This window comes from Varroa destructor, unplaced genomic scaffold, assembly GCF_002443255.2.
Source record: "Varroa destructor unplaced genomic scaffold, Vdes_3.0 BEIS01000006.1, whole genome shotgun sequence".
Taxonomy (NCBI): Eukaryota; Metazoa; Arthropoda; class Arachnida; order Mesostigmata; family Varroidae; genus Varroa; species Varroa destructor.
In genome coordinates, this window is record NW_019211459.1 from 9,161,438 (window position 1) to 9,178,192 (window position 16,755).

Sequence of the window (16,755 nt, forward strand, 5' to 3'; positions counted from 1 at the left end):
CCACCGTCCTAGATTTCGCTCCTTTATTCGCTTCAGCTTCTTCTTTTCTTTATCTTCATCTCTTATCCCGCTCTCCCCTTTCGTAGTGAACGATAAGTGAAAAGCGCAGCAAATGTGGCAAAAACTTTACCCGGCCAACTTTGATGGTTGTGGCATCGCTGGAGTTCGTACTGTAGCAGCAGATCTCTATCCCTCGTATGTGTTCCACGTCATATACCATTCTTCCTTCACTAGCTGGTTACACTCGGCACTCTAGCTTCACTACTGAACACCAACCGCTCATCTGGTAAGTTCTTGACGCTGCTAAGTCTGCGCCAAACTGCTTACTGCTCGCCGTTATGTCGGGTCTGGCCGTTGTTGCCGACGCGGCCCAAGCAGATCACTCGTCGACGCAAGCGAATTGATGCACTCAACACGGTAGAAAGTAGAAACCTTCAAGACGGAAGCGAGTCATTTGACAATGAATGAAACAAAGATATCGCTATATCTATGGTGAGAATGTGCGACTGGTCTTAAAAATGAAATGGTACTAGAGCAAATCGACTCATCTGAGCTAACCAAGCAAAGGAAGCCTTCGTTCACGACAAGCCACTTTTGCCATAGAGAGAGGACACTTTTGCTGTTCGGAGGAAATGCGTAGGCCTACTTAAAACGAGAGACAGCAGTTGTTCAGGACTGCGTCAATTATGAGTATAGCAAGAAACGTGGATGAGTATCGAACTACTTAGAGTCGGTTTGCAAACATTCATCTTAAGAATTTCGCGCTAAACAGAGGCCTCGTTTCGTCGTCGGTGGCTAACATTACTTTGTCCTGAACAGAGCCTCGTGGTTTTACCGCTGTCCAGAGCAGAAATTTGCTGATTTCCTATATCAACTAGGGCCTATCATAAGGTAAAAATTTTAATTTAAAAATTCCTATTCTAAACAAAATATAGTATTTTTGCTCTAATTGCATTTTTTTTTATTTCATCATAAAGTAGACATATGAGAATTATGTATGGAACATTACATTCAATAGATAGCATCATGGGCTTTACACTTCCTTTGAGAGACGCGCTTTCACTTATCCATTTTTTTGTTTGGCTTAATTATGGCTGGAGTTCAGTGATACATTGTCTAATCTCGTCCTTCGGGTGGTTACGGGCCTGCTAACGTAAGCACGTTATAAAAAAAAAATAGACACAGCTCAAGGGCGGTAAATCGCACTATTGCACCAATAGGTGATCATTTAAGTAGGGGATTGAAGGACCAGGGAATGTCTCATGCAATTATGCCATTGTGTCACGTGATATTTGGCAAACAGAGACATGTGCCTTCTAGATCCATATCACTAATTTAAGGCTCAAAATATTGGGCATAAAAATTCTCACCATGGAATATTTATTGATGTCCGACAGCGTCTTCGATGAAAACGGCCCAGTGATACTTCCAGCCCAAAATTAATTTCCCGCTTTTATTGCAGCAGACTAAATAATGGCTATCATACTGATTTATATCCTTCGCTACTAGATTATCATGAATTATCGAGTTGTCAAATCGTTGCGTACGACGTTCGACAGGCCTTGAGAATAGAAAAAAAATGGTAACCATATATTGGGTATCTGAAGAATATAACAACGGCGCTTGACATCTCTTTCAAGCGACTATTGAATAACCAAGTATCCTTTGAGGGGTAATGAATTTTACGTAAGTGAGGAAAGGATTAACCCTCTTTCCCCTAACAGTAAACGTAATCCTTAAAGTAAGTAAACGTAATAATTAGAATAGTCATCATAAATTGTATATGCCTGTCCATAACACGGGCCACTACATGCCATCTTTCTTCTAAGAGGTCAAATCTTGTCTATACATATGCACTGGATATTTTAGCTATATTTTGTTACTAGAGCAGCTTAACGGTCTCCATGAACAGTTAGGGCTCTCGTAAGGGCTGCCACAAGCCAATTAAAATAAATGACCGGACGCAAATCTTTGAGATGTACTTAATAGCAGTTACGGTACCAGATGCAAAACACCTCGCATGTATCTGTCTGTCTTGTATATTCATATGTCTGCAGAGGAAGGATCATGTGTATTTTCGACGCTTACCTAGAATTATTGCTCTCTAGGTATAGATGTATATATCTGCTGTACTTTGGCGCTATGTGGAGTCCGTACCCTAATTCGTGACTTTCCTGCCTGGCTGCCTCCCCTTCTGTCTTTTACTATGTATGTACTGACCGCCACCTTCGTGTACCGATGGCTGAGATGTTCCGTAGAGTTGCTGGAGGTAGCACAGTACTCGGATGGAGGGGTCTGTAGAAAGAAACAGAGCGAATGTTGGCAACTATGGATGACTGTCCGACGGCCTGGCTGGCCAGGGGTCAGAAGGCTGCTTTGAGACTTACAGATAAATTGCGAAATGTGAATATTTAACCCTCTAGCACTTTTCAAAAACGCGTTTACATTCGGCCGACGCTTCGGCTGCCTTGACCGGTGGCAATGGGAGCCAAACTTTGTCGTTCACTTGATTTCGACTAGGACCGCGCGAGCTCTGCGTTTATGTGCTATATGGATGCTGCTCCGCGCAGTGCTGTCTGGCCTCAACTCGTCCAACCGCTGCTGCCCCCAACGTCAAATTGAAATTGATCACAGGGTGGCTAACCAAATCTGGGTGTTGGCAGCAAGCTACTGACCAGCCTGGGGCAATTTATAAAGGCTAACTGTTATATAGCGACGATGCTATGTGATGGGACCATCTACTGCATCTTCCGTTATGAAAGTAAGCGTCGACGCAGAGCGAGAGAAGGCGCTCATCGAGTTCACGCAACGAGCAAACGTATGATTATGCGTTACGATAATACGTATACACGTATGCACGAGGGTACGTCCATAGTGAGAGCATGAAGAATAGTTGGAGACCTGTATCGCCATTTTGCTAGACACCAAATCACTTTCTAAAAGTCCGACTCCCCAAGAGTCTAAATTCATATCAGCCAGAAAACCCTTGAGAGCTGTTCGTTAGAAGAAAGGATGGGAGCGGACGATAAACAGGGGCTAAATGTGTTTACTGTTCGAGAATAACAATTACGTTGTTTCAGCTCTCGCGCTACTGGCCATGTGTAGCGTGTTTCCATTTCCGGTTGTGCTCAAATCGAGTTAAAAGGAATTAAGAAAAAAGACTTAAGAAAGACCAAATTAAGAGAAACCGTTGTTCGTGGCGGCTCTTTATGGAAAAGGCTAATTAGCTAATATCTATATGATAATACATAATTAATTTTTTAAAGACAAATTAAAAAGAAGAAGTTGAAATCGCTGTACCCTCAGAACACCGTGAACTTAAGACTCAGAAAACAGAAAAGTTCCGTAGGCTTCGACCACGACAAGGTGTAGTGTATAAGCTCGAAATTTCTGATAATGAAGAGGATGGACAATACGGGTACAAAACCTTCTCAACTTTTTTTTGTAGCGATTTTATTAATTATTCCTACCTGAATTAGGCCATAGCTTGATAGGTTTTAATCCGGCCAAGTGTACTGTAGACAACGTTGCACACATTTTTTGTTCCTCGAAATCTTTCAAACAACACGCATCTCGTTGGCGCGCCAATTCGAAATTTGGCTTTATACTGCGCCACAGAACTTCATGTGAATCTATGGTAGTCTGATCGTAACTTCTGAGCTTCCTAACTTAGCAGTAGATAATTAAAGCATTTGCTTCTCTGTCATCTTATAATCGCTGTAATTTTTATTCAGTCTGGTTGAATGACTGATTGCTTCGCACGAACTCAGTACAGCCTCATTCGGGCCTACCTCTAACCTATACAGCCCTATATCTGGTCCATATAATGCAACTCGGTGGAGCTATTTAGGCCAACGATATAGGCATCTTCAATTAATATTTTCTCTGAAATAAAAAAAAAAATTCGTTTTCGCTACAAAATGAAAAAAAGCATCTTTGACGAATAAGCTGGTATATTTTTCTTAGCATTAAGTAACTTTGGACTGAAATGGTCTCACTGTCACCTAACATCCTTTTCTTATGTTACCTGGGTCTATATGGCTTTAAAAAGGACAAATTGATTTAATTGATATTTTCTTGGCAACTTATACATCGCCTTAGGCACTTCTCGGGTTATGGCGTAGAGAAAGCTTTGGCGAACATGCCCGAGGCTCTTTCTGGTGGTCATAATTCTCGAGAATTGCGCTAAGTACAGCCTAGATATACCGGTTCCGGTTCGACCGCAGTACGTTTCACAGAATCCAGAAACGATGAAAAGAAATGTGGTTTGATAGCTTATCGGTGCTGTTTTGCTTACTCTGTTAACTTAGGCCGATCCCGCTCGGGTAACTAACCAAAGCCTCGCTGTGAAAGCTTAGAGATTCGGCACTACGACAAAACGTCTTAACTGGCGCGCTCATAAGACAGAAGAATAATGTATCCTTTTTTACTTGACGAAATCTATTGCAAGCCGTTAATTTATTTGATGGATGGCCTCAGCTGAGGCATGATTTACTCTTATTTATTTTTACCAGCCACGTGACCTTGCAGACGCCCACTCGAATAACAGAACGAAGTCAGTGTAATAAATACGATGTTACACTTTGCTGTAAAATCAAATTGTTGCTGATTAATAAACTAGATTTAATAACATTTTTTAATAGCTAAGCTTATCTACCCAAAGTCATAATACCATAATTCAGCTCTTAGGAAATAGGTTTTCATTACTTTAAACAATAATCGGTACGGCGTGCACGTTACTATGTTAGACATGCGTTCGATAAAAAGAATTACCACGAATCGCTAGATGGCCCGTTGCCGCTTAGTCCATTGTTGCTGGGCGCTTATCGGTACCGCTATTATTATCATATATTTTATGACTACATTAAAAACTAGGCAAAAATGATAGCCAGTTCAAATTGCGCGCGCTAAAAAATTGTTGCCGCTGTGGCGTTGGTGCTGCCGCGTTGCTCTCACGGTCAAACAGACTACTCGCTTCAGTAATCCGGAGAAACGAAGTTAAAGGTAATATTAAACGTTGTGTGACCTGGTAAGTTGTTGTGCGATTCCTTGTCTTTTACTCGCCCCCAGCGAATGCTTCTAACTAGATTCATACACATATTTCTAGCATGTCGGCCGTAACCTGATGCAAATAGCTATTGTCATTGCGCGCCGGACCGAACAAGTGAACTCGCTTCAGTCGCTGTAAGTATACCAAAACCGTCTGCACCATCCGTTAGAATAAGTGTCGCGCTGAAATACGGCCGTCCGATTAAGGCTAACGGACACAACACCATGGATGCATCATTGTCGTTGTCGGCGCCCTTGCGAATAACACCTACCTACCCACCTACATCAAACATTAGGATGGCTGCTAATACAGGCAAGCCGCGTACAACGGTACGTTCCCGCGCTCGAGTTCTGCTAGCCTAGTAGTGAAGTGCCGCGGGCCGGCCATTCGACTTGTCTGTCAGACGGCTGCCCTAGTGTAAGCAGTTGGCTATACAGATAATAATGCTATAATAGGCTATTATATTCTAATATAGCCTTGCTATTATAATATGCAATCATGACAACTAGCCATGATGGCCGTTATGAGCTATTTAAACTCTTCCCCATACTACTCCCCAACTCCCCGATACTATAACGTCCCCGCGTTCCCTATGCGCTATTGCCTCTTCCATACTCCCGTCCCTTTAAATCTCTATGTGCGCAAGGGCAACGCCGGCGGCACTACTTCGCCACGGTTTTGCCGCCCCTAATCTGGAATGACTAACGGATAGACTACGATGAGCGGCTTGTACGGCTGTAAGCTGAGGCACTGTTGCTGGCATTGCTTTTGCGGCGACCGATCGCGTACGACAAAGAGCGAGCGAGCTTTTGCAATAGGTATAAGGCAGACATGGGGGGCTCATTGAATAGGGGCGACCAGCTATATAACCGCAGTTTGAAACACATTAAGCAAGCCATTACCCTAGCCGCCAGCAATGTATACCGGGCAGGTCCCAATGACCAGGAGGGGGTGGCTTGGCGCTCCGGCGCTCTATGGCCAACGGGTCATATGTCACGGGCGTGGGTCACCAGCTAGCCATTGGGTAGACGGCAGCTATCTCTTCATAAGAGCGCAGTGGTGGCAGTAGACCAATAGAATACCACAAATTGGGGGCTATTCGTGTGGTGGGACGGAAGGGAAAGTGGTTTATGCCCATGATCCATGGAAGCGATCATGTCTCCTCCGCTTTTGAATCATGGCCGCCATTTGGTTCAGCCATAGAAAAACCCAGGCCTTTAGGGAAGAAAAGCCTAATTCTGCTGTCGAAACTGAAAGAAGACGATGCTTCTGAAGCGTTCATTTTTGTCGGGCGCAATCAAGATATCAATAGACCTAGTTTGTCGGGAAACCACTATTGACATTTGTCAAAATTATCGGAATGACGTGATGCAACATAAAAGCTGCTAAGTGTGTCAACCGAAATTGCCCTGATTGTCGTTTAAGTTAGGTAGACACTATAGCTTTATCTTGAATCGTTCATGAACGCAGTTGTGTTACTGCTATGATAGATTGTGAGCTGGAATCGTCTCGATGCTTGTCTAGCTAACAATTGCTTGTTGCCATCGGCTGGACAGAAAAGGGCTTAAACATTTCTTTAGACCAGAGACTATCACTAGAGTCTAGCAATGTCTTCCATTATAGCAAAACACAGGATAATTACCCTGATCTCTCTGCAACCATTAAGCCAAGCCGGTAATAATTTTCTAAAGAAGACGCTCGAACCTGGCACAAGAATGTAGGTCAGTGAGATGTTTATCATCGAGTACATACACACATTTGAAAATATTCACAGTATATGAATAAATATAATAGTTTTGGACTAATACAATATATATAATTTAGGCCGCCCAGCTTGAGTGGATAGACATACACGAAGACTAGGATAAACATTGGTAGTAGAATGATGTGTTAGGCTGTGCTGTATTATTTCTAATGGTACGGCTCTACATACAATACAGTTCGAACAATCATTAGAGTTTATGTTCGCCGGCGTCCCGCTGTCACATTCCGTTATCACCTCAATGGTCTGGATTTCTTCGTAGCATGGATCTTCGCTGTGCCTTTTACCTTTATCCAGCGATCCGGAAGATAGCTACTAACTGCAGTGTCTATGTCTGTCTATGCGCGAAGACGACGTCGCTGCTGGAGTGGCGATCACAGCCCTGGCTAGCGCTCATGAAAGTGCAACCCTAACACTGGCGAACTTGGGCACAGCAGTTCTTGTGGTTAGCGGTTTTGCTTCTTTCCTTGCCATTGTTCACAGGACGTAGCCGTTCCTCAATGAGGACCGCTGGCTGCGCGGTCGCGCCCATAAGTCCCCGTCTTTCCTTGTCATTTTCTTCCCGTAAGACTTGCTGTAATCGGCTTTCTTTTCAATGGTAAGAAAGCAAAGAATTGAGTTTCGTAAACGGCCAACCTACACACTCACACAATAGCGGGGTCCAGCTCTCATCGCTTCAAACCGTCGACTATACGATACCAAACACTTGGCTGTCACCTTGAGAGGAGCAGATCTGTACGATACCACAGGGACAGTCTTTCTTCCATTGAGTTTGCTAAACGAAGGGAAGGGTATGCTTTCGTTCGTTTGCGGTTCTCACCAAGTGCTTCGGGGTGGTCATGTCGAACAGACGGTTTCGCGGAGACGTCAAGACACCTGGTGTTGCCGACGCCCCGTATGGCATATACTGTACGTTGGCGGTGTTTGCCCTTCTTCTGAAAGTAACCATTGCCGTAACCACCCGTACCGCTCCTTTCAAGGAGTAATGGTTCTACTTATGTTGCGGAAATGGCTCGACCTCCACCGGCCCGTCGGAGGAATCCGAGATTCAGATCTTTTCGCTTGCAGGCCATTTCTAGATCTGAACAAGTTCGTAGACCCCAGCCTAAGATTGGTGATGACATCCACTCAGCGAAAAGCACTGTGAGCTGGTACAGCGTCGACGGGCCGAGTATTTCTGAATGGCTTCCCATGCACGCCCTTCTACTACACAAGCTATGCAGGATGCAGACCACGTAAAAAGGATATAGGCACCGGAGTACCGCAGAGCTCGAGTTGAAACTGAGATGGTGTCAGGAATGTCCATGCAGAAGCATCCGAAAACGCAGGAGATGCGACTTCTAAGGGTACTCATCAACCTTGCCGGACATGGTCGTTGTATGCGTTAGCCTTCCTTTTCTCCTCGCTTTTTCCTTTCTCTATATCTTTCTCTCGAAATCTCAAAGAAACCTCTCGAGGAAGGTTTATTGAGAGAGCAGATGGGTCTTTCACTTCCACACTCTTTAAGGGTCACTGGAGCTAAAACAATGAAAAAAAGCAAAAGATTCAGAGCGGAATAAAATTCTCAAACGGGTCAGCTTTTGTTCATTGTAGCAAGTAACCTTCCGCCTCTCTCAATCTGGCAATTACTTTTTTCTTTTTATATCCTGCCACTGTTATTATTATTATTATATTTAATAATCATAACACAGGACATGTAACAAGCAAGCCAATGTCTATTGGTTTTTAAAGACAGTGTACTATCATGATATCAGTATAAGTTTTACTAGACAATAATTTGATTTAGATACATAGCCAAATTATAATGCAAAAAATAGTCAAATATTACACGTATTACATACGTAAATAAAACAGCAAAAATGACCTTAACATTTACTGGTAAATTAGCTAGGTAATAAAGTAAAAAATAAAGCTAGACGTGCGTATGTGCAAGTATGGAATTGACCATGTGCAAACGGGTAATAAATTGTTGATTTGTCAACACGGTATTTCGGCACAGGTAATAGGTACTATGTATAACTAACATTTAGCTGGATATATAGGGCGTACATCCTTAGTCGGATTTAAGCTTTGGTGTCCGCCAGTGCCTTTGCACTGACAAAAAGGCAAAGATTTTTAGGTTAGGGTGTTTCTTAACTCCCCAAAAATGTCCTCGTCAGCTTCGTTTTTTCTCTACATTATTTCGCAGAAGCATAAAATCGCGCAAACGTGCACACGAGTTCAACCTTAAACAATTTCAATACAGTTGACTATGTTGTTGGTTGAGAATAAGCTGGTGAGCGGCCGGCCAAGCATCCTTCGCACGAAGCGGATGATGCCTCGGCACAAGCTTGACGCTATGTATAATTCGTAGTTTGGAGACACCTTTGCCCGGGGCAAGCTGAAGCTTGCTCACATGCAAATCGTGGCCTCCATTCGCTTGAAGTTGGCACGCATAGCTCGTGTACTATGATGTATCTCGGTGATCCAGGTAGCTTTGATCAACCGAGGACAGCTAGGTTTACCGCACGAGTTTGAGACTTCAGGCGTGCGTTCGTCGAGCGCGAGCTATACTGTAGACCTAATAGGCGTGCACTAACATGTTGCTGTCTTCTCATAGCGCCGATCGTTTCATGTAGCGGGCGGTGTCGTGCCATTTCGCGATATCTCATAGATAGTTGAAGCAAACGGCGATCCACTATAGGAATGGTACCCCGCACACAACCAATAATGCATGGAGGCGAAAACGTGTGAACCAAACGAGACTGCCTAGGAAATGGCCTACAGCAGAGAAACTCTGCCTTAAGTCTTGCTTTATTAGGGGGGCCCGCCTCCACAAATTTTTTGGTCTATTTTCCTTTAGGTCGCTTAACTAGCGAACGTGGACGCGAACGACCCGTGCGTGCTCTGTATTCAACGCTCTCTATAAAACGCTATGTAGCGTATTGTTTTAAGCGATTCTTTGTCGAGTGGGATTAGAGTTTTGTAACGTGTTTCCTAAGTAAAGCAACGAACAGGATCCAAACTTCCGCAGCAGATTAGGACAGCGTATACCTTTCACGTGCGACATATTTAAAGGTAGTCCTAGATTTTCTATAGACGTACACTAACGACCGGTTGGTCAACCACGAGACGAGTAAATTATTACTGGGTACTTTTCATAAGCATCAAATAACCAGATGCAAAGAGATATAGAGGAAAAGCAGGCGAGGGATACAATGTGTTTCGACTGCCGACTCTTCGACTTACATGCAGGTTTGATACAATCTCTCGGGCTCCCGATAACCGCCATGTGAGAAGCGGCGCTTTCAAATATTAATTGCCACCATAAGCTTCTTTATGCTCTCGGCGTATCGCCTTTGTCCGGCGTCACTGTAGTGGTGGAGCCCAGGTGGAGCACTTCAAACAACACCGGAGCTCCGTTCTGAACTCGGAGTGTCCCAGAGGCGCAGCGGGTACGTAAGCAGCTGAAGGAACAGTGAGGCGGTCGGGTGATTATGAAAGGAGTGAACGCACCAAATAGAAAATAGGTAAATGCACTTTCTACTATTACGGCGATGACGATGGTGACGCGGCCGCAACTTACCTAACTTCAAATGATAACGATGGCGTGCAATATTCTCATAAACAACCGTCGTTGATATCGCTGGTACCGCTTTAAACATTTTGGTCATTTGTGTCTTGGAGAAGTTGTCTTGGCCATTTACACTATGCTATTTCTAGCTAGAAGAAAATTCGGCTAGACGAGATTAAATGCACGGGTGTGCATTGCTTTTACATCACGGCAAAAAGAAGAAGGTTGTAAGATTTTGAGCCCACTTAATGGAGGGCAGTTTGTTTTAAATGTTCCTACGCCAATCTGAAGTAGAAATATAGAAAAATGGGAATAAATTTTGACGAAAAATCCAGTTTAAATTACTAATGACGTTTATAATAATGCAGTAACGCCTCTCTATTAGCTAGGATTAATGATTTGTTCATAATACTGGGGTATTATTATTATATTAGGCCCGACCTACGTTTGCCCATAGACGTGCCATCTTGTAGGAATGATGTTTCTCTGTGTCTGCAAGCATATTTTGAGAACAAATTAATATATATGAGAAAAACAATAATGAATAAAATGCCCCTATGTGAACTTAAGTGTAAAATACAACGTCGGTATAAAGAAGACATTTTTTGTGGTTGCTGAATTTCCCTGCAATTTATTGAGTCAGCGAAACTAAATTGCCCGTTTTTTTTTAGTTAGAGGGCTTCAAAGTCACATACCGTAGGCAGTATAAGAGTTTCGTTGGTAGCATTTAAAAGGTGAAATGCGTTAGATATACATTGCTTTTATTAGGCTCAAGGGGATAAGTGACATTTATGCAAAAAAATTCAGTATTTTTTATAATATTGATTTTTTATAATATTGTTGCGCAGACCTCTGAAAAAAAATTGTGTCGTTCATGGCTAAGATGCATTAGTAGGAAAAAAGAGCCCAAAGGTGGTTATGTCGCTTTCGTTACGGACGTTTCGAAGTGAACGATGCTTCCGGTGGGGGCTGACTAGTTATGGAAAAAAAATTAATAAAATTACTGAAAAGGTTGAAGTGTTCTGGTATCTTAGTAATTATGATACTGCCAAAAAATTAAACATCTGCTATCAAACAGTTTTAAACCGTGCTGGCCACAAAAAGCTCCATATTTGACTGCTATACGAATTGGCCTAAATTAATTTATTTTACCATATTTCTACCTGCGAAAGGTCACCTTTTGCCTTTACATTGCCGGACCACATAAATCTTTAACTGGTCGGCAAAGATAGACAAAGGTCAGTGGGAAATTTTCAGGCATTCGCCAGATAGTCCGGATCAGGTAGTCATCTGTAGAACCCCTTCAACGGGGGTTCAATTTTGTTTCAATAAATGAATTCAAAAGTGACTTGTGACAATTTTTCACCCAGAAACTTAAGTTTTATAGGTACGCAATTACAGTGTTACCAAAAAAATAAAAAAACCGAATCATCGATGGCGCATATTTAGTGTTATAATATTTGATACTGTTTTTGTCAACCCAGTACGTTAAATTCCTCCAAAACCCCATACCGGCATCCGTAAGAACATGATTCATTCTGCCGATACATGAATAATGCTCGCTGATTAATTAAATCGGGCATTGCTTACCAGATTATTGATTGTTATCACATCACGCTTAATTCGTTCAACATCTGTAGCCTACGCGTACTTATACACGAGTGGTACATGTACGTAGTAGCAACTACAAGGGCAAACGCTTCATTGAAACCAATCCTCCACCGTTTCAATCAAATAGGTAATGACATCGTTTCAACTCAATAAGCGACCTCTAACATACGATACCACGATGAACACCCCGACAGTAGAAATGACGGACATGACCCTTCCCACATTACCCTTAGTCGCCCCTGTTTATAAGGGTGACATGAGGAAGGCGGATGCGCAACTAGGGGGTGGATTTCTTTGGCGGACACGTAGAAAACTGGGGACAGAAAAAAATTACATTCTTTCCTATTTGCCAATGGGCGTAGGCAATGACTCCTACCAGCCGCTACTCGGTTGAATTGAGTTCAACTGAATAGCGGTTCAGCCGTTCGTTGAGCTCGGCAGTAGTAGTCCTTACGCAACCCAGCCTTCTCCTGTTCAACTAGGCCATACGACCATTCAATTTCATTCCCACTACTACGATTACTCTGACTGCAAGCACCGCGTCTTCCCTTTACGCTCAACGCATTTCGAACCACCGAACAACCGAGAAATAGCAAAGGCGAAGATTGTCGAAGGGTTAGGCAGCGAGAATGAAGCACCAGCGGAGCACCGGCGAGGTGAGAGCAATGTTCGAGATGGCACCGAGGAAAAGGAAAAGGAAAATAGGAAGATGAAAAAAGAAGATAGTGTAAAAGAGATATTTAGAGTAAACGCATGAGAGGAAAAAGGTTTCAAGGAGAAAAAAGAGGATGAGGAAAAAAGCGTAGGAGAAAAAGATGCCTAAGTTTTCTTTTTGGAATCGAGAATGAGTCGCTGCTGCTGCTGCTGCATCACTTCTGTCGCTGCCGAACGCAACGCGGCGTCGGCCGTAACAGCGAGGGCATCACGAGGAGTCGTCCTCTCCTGCTTTAAACCTGACTCGGCCCGCCATTGCTTTTCAAGCATGCAAACTCTGGCGCGGCGCGCGAGTCTTGAAAGTTAAATTTGTTTTCGTGATAAGAATATCAGATAGGTCGAGCATAGACTGGAGTGATGGTGGGGGAACAGCAGAATGCACGAGGCGCGGGTGGGGAACAGAGACGGAGACCCCTGTAGCAGCACAGCGATACAATTCAAAGTGTAACAGCACATTGAAAATGGCAGAGATAAACAGAATGAATGAGAAGGTAGAATCCACTCTGTGTCAGTGGATATTAGCGTAGACATATGTCTGCGCGCTGCTGTGTGTATGCGCCTATTATGTGCTACCTCGTATATCGAGAAAGCATTGAAAATTGTTGGTGTGTACAATAGTCCTTGCATAAGTATCCATGTTAGGAATTAGGGGAAAGTGAGAGATCTAGTGGATCAGGTTGCACGCGAACGCGAAATTCAATAGTATATAATTCTTTCTAATAATAGTTATATAAATGAGTAATGTTTATATTCTATGTATGCAACCGGTCAGATAAACTATTGCGATGAAATCGCTTTGTAAAAAATATCGGTAGCATGGATGACGTTAGTTAGTCTATGACTGGTTGTATGTTGTAATGCTGGTTTGACACGTGGCAGTGTTTCGAAAGCTGATTACACGTTCGAATTATCATTCCTTGTATATTCGATATTAGGCATGGAACGCACACAAATAGTTTCTGCGTAACGAAATATGGTGCAAATTTATGTGGCATGTATATCTTATGTATCGATTCGAAATGCCAATTATAAACGTACGTTTCTATCGATGTCAAGCCCTCACTTTTCATTTATCCTAAGTATAGACGCAGGCTCTCTTGTAAAATACACTGTTTACCATTCACGTACGATTCATGGGTGCGATTACGGAACAGCGGAAGCTAGCAGCTAGAACTGGTGAACTGCACCACAAGCGTTACTATTTTACGAGTATAAAATCTTCTTACCTTTGCTCTGTTCAGCATTGAAACACTCTAGCGTCAGGATACCAGTCTCCTGGCAGAGTGAAATGGCCGCCACGCTCGACGCTGCCGCGTCATTAGCTACCTAAAGGAGAGTTACCGGTAGTAGCATCGGGGTTGCCGCTGTCATCTTCATTCTTTCAGTAGTAAGTTACAAATAAAAAAGAAAAAAGATGGCCATGCTGGTCCTGTATTAAGTCCTGACTGGAGGAGGTGTTTCCTTTGCTGGTTGCAGCAATGGAAGATAGTGCAAGAATGTGGGGGAAAAAAGGAAGGGGGTTCTTTGAAATGAGTACTCAGGCCCAACAGGCGAATCCTTGCTGTTGATGCTTTTACCGTACCCCACACGCAAACACCCAGATACCCTCTTTCTCCTTCGGTGTATCAGCTTTCCTTCAGTTCATATTGAGCTGGGGATCTACAGAGGTGCTGTTGCTGTTAAAACAGCCAGTATCTGTATAGATTCGAAGAGCACGAAGTCTATAGAACACAGCGTTACCGTAGCCAGCTCCATAGATGAACAGCATAGCGCACTGTAATGGAAGCTTCACCTTTTCAAACAAACAGCGGCGGTCACAGCAGCCTCGAGGTAGCATAGACCGCGTTTTGCGCCCGCACGCTCCGTTTAAAAAAGTCCGGACTTCATTCTCAAACCTTTCTCAAAAGTCTTCACACTCCCTACCTACATCCCCTTGTCCTCGCGGACGCTGCCGTCATACGCCTCCACAAAAGCCTGCCTGGTTTCTCCCGGTTACCCCCGGCTCAGGCGCTGCCTCGTGGTTCATCGCTGGCTGCAGCTGTAGTAGCAGACCTCAGCCACAAACGTGGCACCTGCTCCGTTCGTTCTTGCAGAACCGCTCAAAATGGAAGCGACCGCAGCTGCAAGTAAGGATAGGCACGGAAATATGTCCTCGTGCGGTCGGTCGGTCGGTCGGTCGCCTGCATAGTTATTCATACCTATTTTTAATAATAGCACCTTTCGGTATTCAACGCATTTTGAACAAAAGCTATTATTCTTTGATGATAGTCGGTAACAACAGCGGTCGAAGCACAGGCCTGCGAATTACCAGTTACCAGTCGACGGGGTTTTAGTCAGATGCGAAGTACTACGGGGACATTAAAGCACATCAAAGCATTGAGGGCTATTGGCAATAGCCACAGACGTTTAGATCGCAACTTGCTAGACATATTTTGAGGTGAAGCGAAAAATAGTTGGAAAGATCGAAATGAGTCGTCAGCCCAACGATAGAAAAGCCAATGCTGAGTTTGTGGTAGCCAGTTACTTGCACACGGACATAATTAGTATGACGAAGTTAGTAGTGATCCAGGTCGGTAATTATCGAGCTTGAAGCTACTTAGCTGGAAGTTCAGTGACGTAGTAGCTCTCCGAAATGATATAAGTCCGTTCCAAAAGTGCCTACCGTCGAAGGTGAAAAATCCTTGAGAATTAGTTGACTATTACAGACGCGGAAAGTACGACGTTAGCACACGTCGTTATATGCTTGCTTAAAAAAAAGTGAATTTGCAAAAAACGTGCTAATTGACAGGATACTGACATAAGACGACATGACCCTGAAATCGTTGTTGCGTAACGCACATCAATACAACCGGCAGTGCTGTATCTGTATCCGTTCATTTCGACCATTATTTTAGAGTGAAGCAAGATCCGAGGTATGCCGAATGTTAGCACAGTCGTCCATCTGTATTTTGTTCATGCACGTATATAAGGTTAATTATATGACTACAGGTCGTTTCTTAAGCCTTTTTGTCGGACCTCGGTTAATGGCAAAGTTTGCGTTACGGTATTAGGTCGACCAAGTTCTTAAAATAATTACCTTATAGATTCGAAACTTTGACGACGGTCATTACAAATCCTTCATACAAATCGGTTTAACGACCACAACTCTTCCGCGTGGCATGCAGCTTTTCCTTATATTGGTATGCTATCAGCAAATTAAAAAACGACCAGACGACGTACCTGTCTTTCTTCTTACAACCAATTTTTCTTATGCACATCTGACCTGGCCTTCGGAGAAGGACCGCGAAGCTGCGAGCCATAAGGAAACAACGGCCAAGTTTCAGGAGCGGCCTAGTGATCGGGCTAAGGAATGAAGGCAATAATGACTAGAGAGAGATTGGTGAGTGAGGAGAAAAAGCCCTAATCTTTTTCTTTACCCGCGTGACGGAATACTAGCATGACTATAGTAAAGCTTTGAAGGGTTAGCCTTCGCTTTCAACCGGAGACCGTTCTGGGGTTCATCGCGAGTGTTAGCCCAGTTGATTTTTAGGAAGTGGTAAGGCGCGTATTAGCCAACGAACGACTGAGGGACCAACTAACGCTGAATCTGGAGCCGATGAACACTCAACGTAGCTTTTGCGGTGTTGGTAGGCCAACATTGGCGGCGGCAGCGGCTGCTAGTTTCCTGCAGCCACGTTTCTGTCTAAAGTTAGCGCCATGGCAGTGGCGAGTGTTCCGCTAACGTTACTCTGTACGATGACGAGGTCATGCTCTTCGCCACTACCACCAAAGTCTATCTCAACATCTCGGTTAGCTACTATCATAGCAGCAGGACCATCGTCGCGCATCGCACCGCTGCCGCTCTGTTAAGAGGGTGTATCAATCAAGGTGCTGACTTTAAACTTGCGCCACACTCACGCAGTTTAACGCACACGAGCCCCGCACACGCACACAGGCTTGATTTCAAACAAGACCACTTGACCCCAGCCGGTCACTAACTTCTACATTAGCCAAACATAAACGGTGAAAGCTATCTGGAGAGGAACGAGCAGTATAAGACAGGAGAGCAGCACCGTCCCAAGTTAC

The 16,755-nt window shown here is 43.8% G+C and overlaps 1 protein-coding gene across 8 annotated transcripts in view; it reads left to right on the top strand.

Moving 5' to 3' along the window:
* The first annotated feature begins 4,907 nt into the window (after positions 1-4,907).
* LOC111253394 (uncharacterized) overlaps positions 4,908-16,755 on the top strand; it is a 41,487-nt gene continuing 29,639 nt past the window's right edge. For 5 of the 8 annotated variants that reach the window (XR_002674624.2, XM_086992797.1, XM_086992800.1 and 2 more), the window contains exons 1-2: positions 4,908-5,004; positions 5,108-5,379. Coding sequence is in view for 6 of the 8 variants with exons in the window: in XM_086992797.1 (XP_086848923.1) it covers positions 5,275-5,379 (105 nt within the window). In the remaining 2 variants the exon portion in view is untranslated. The remainder of the gene's footprint in view (positions 5,005-5,107; positions 5,380-16,755) is intronic. The other 3 variants (XR_015330179.1, XM_086992799.1, XM_086992802.1) reach the window with 1 other exon arrangement.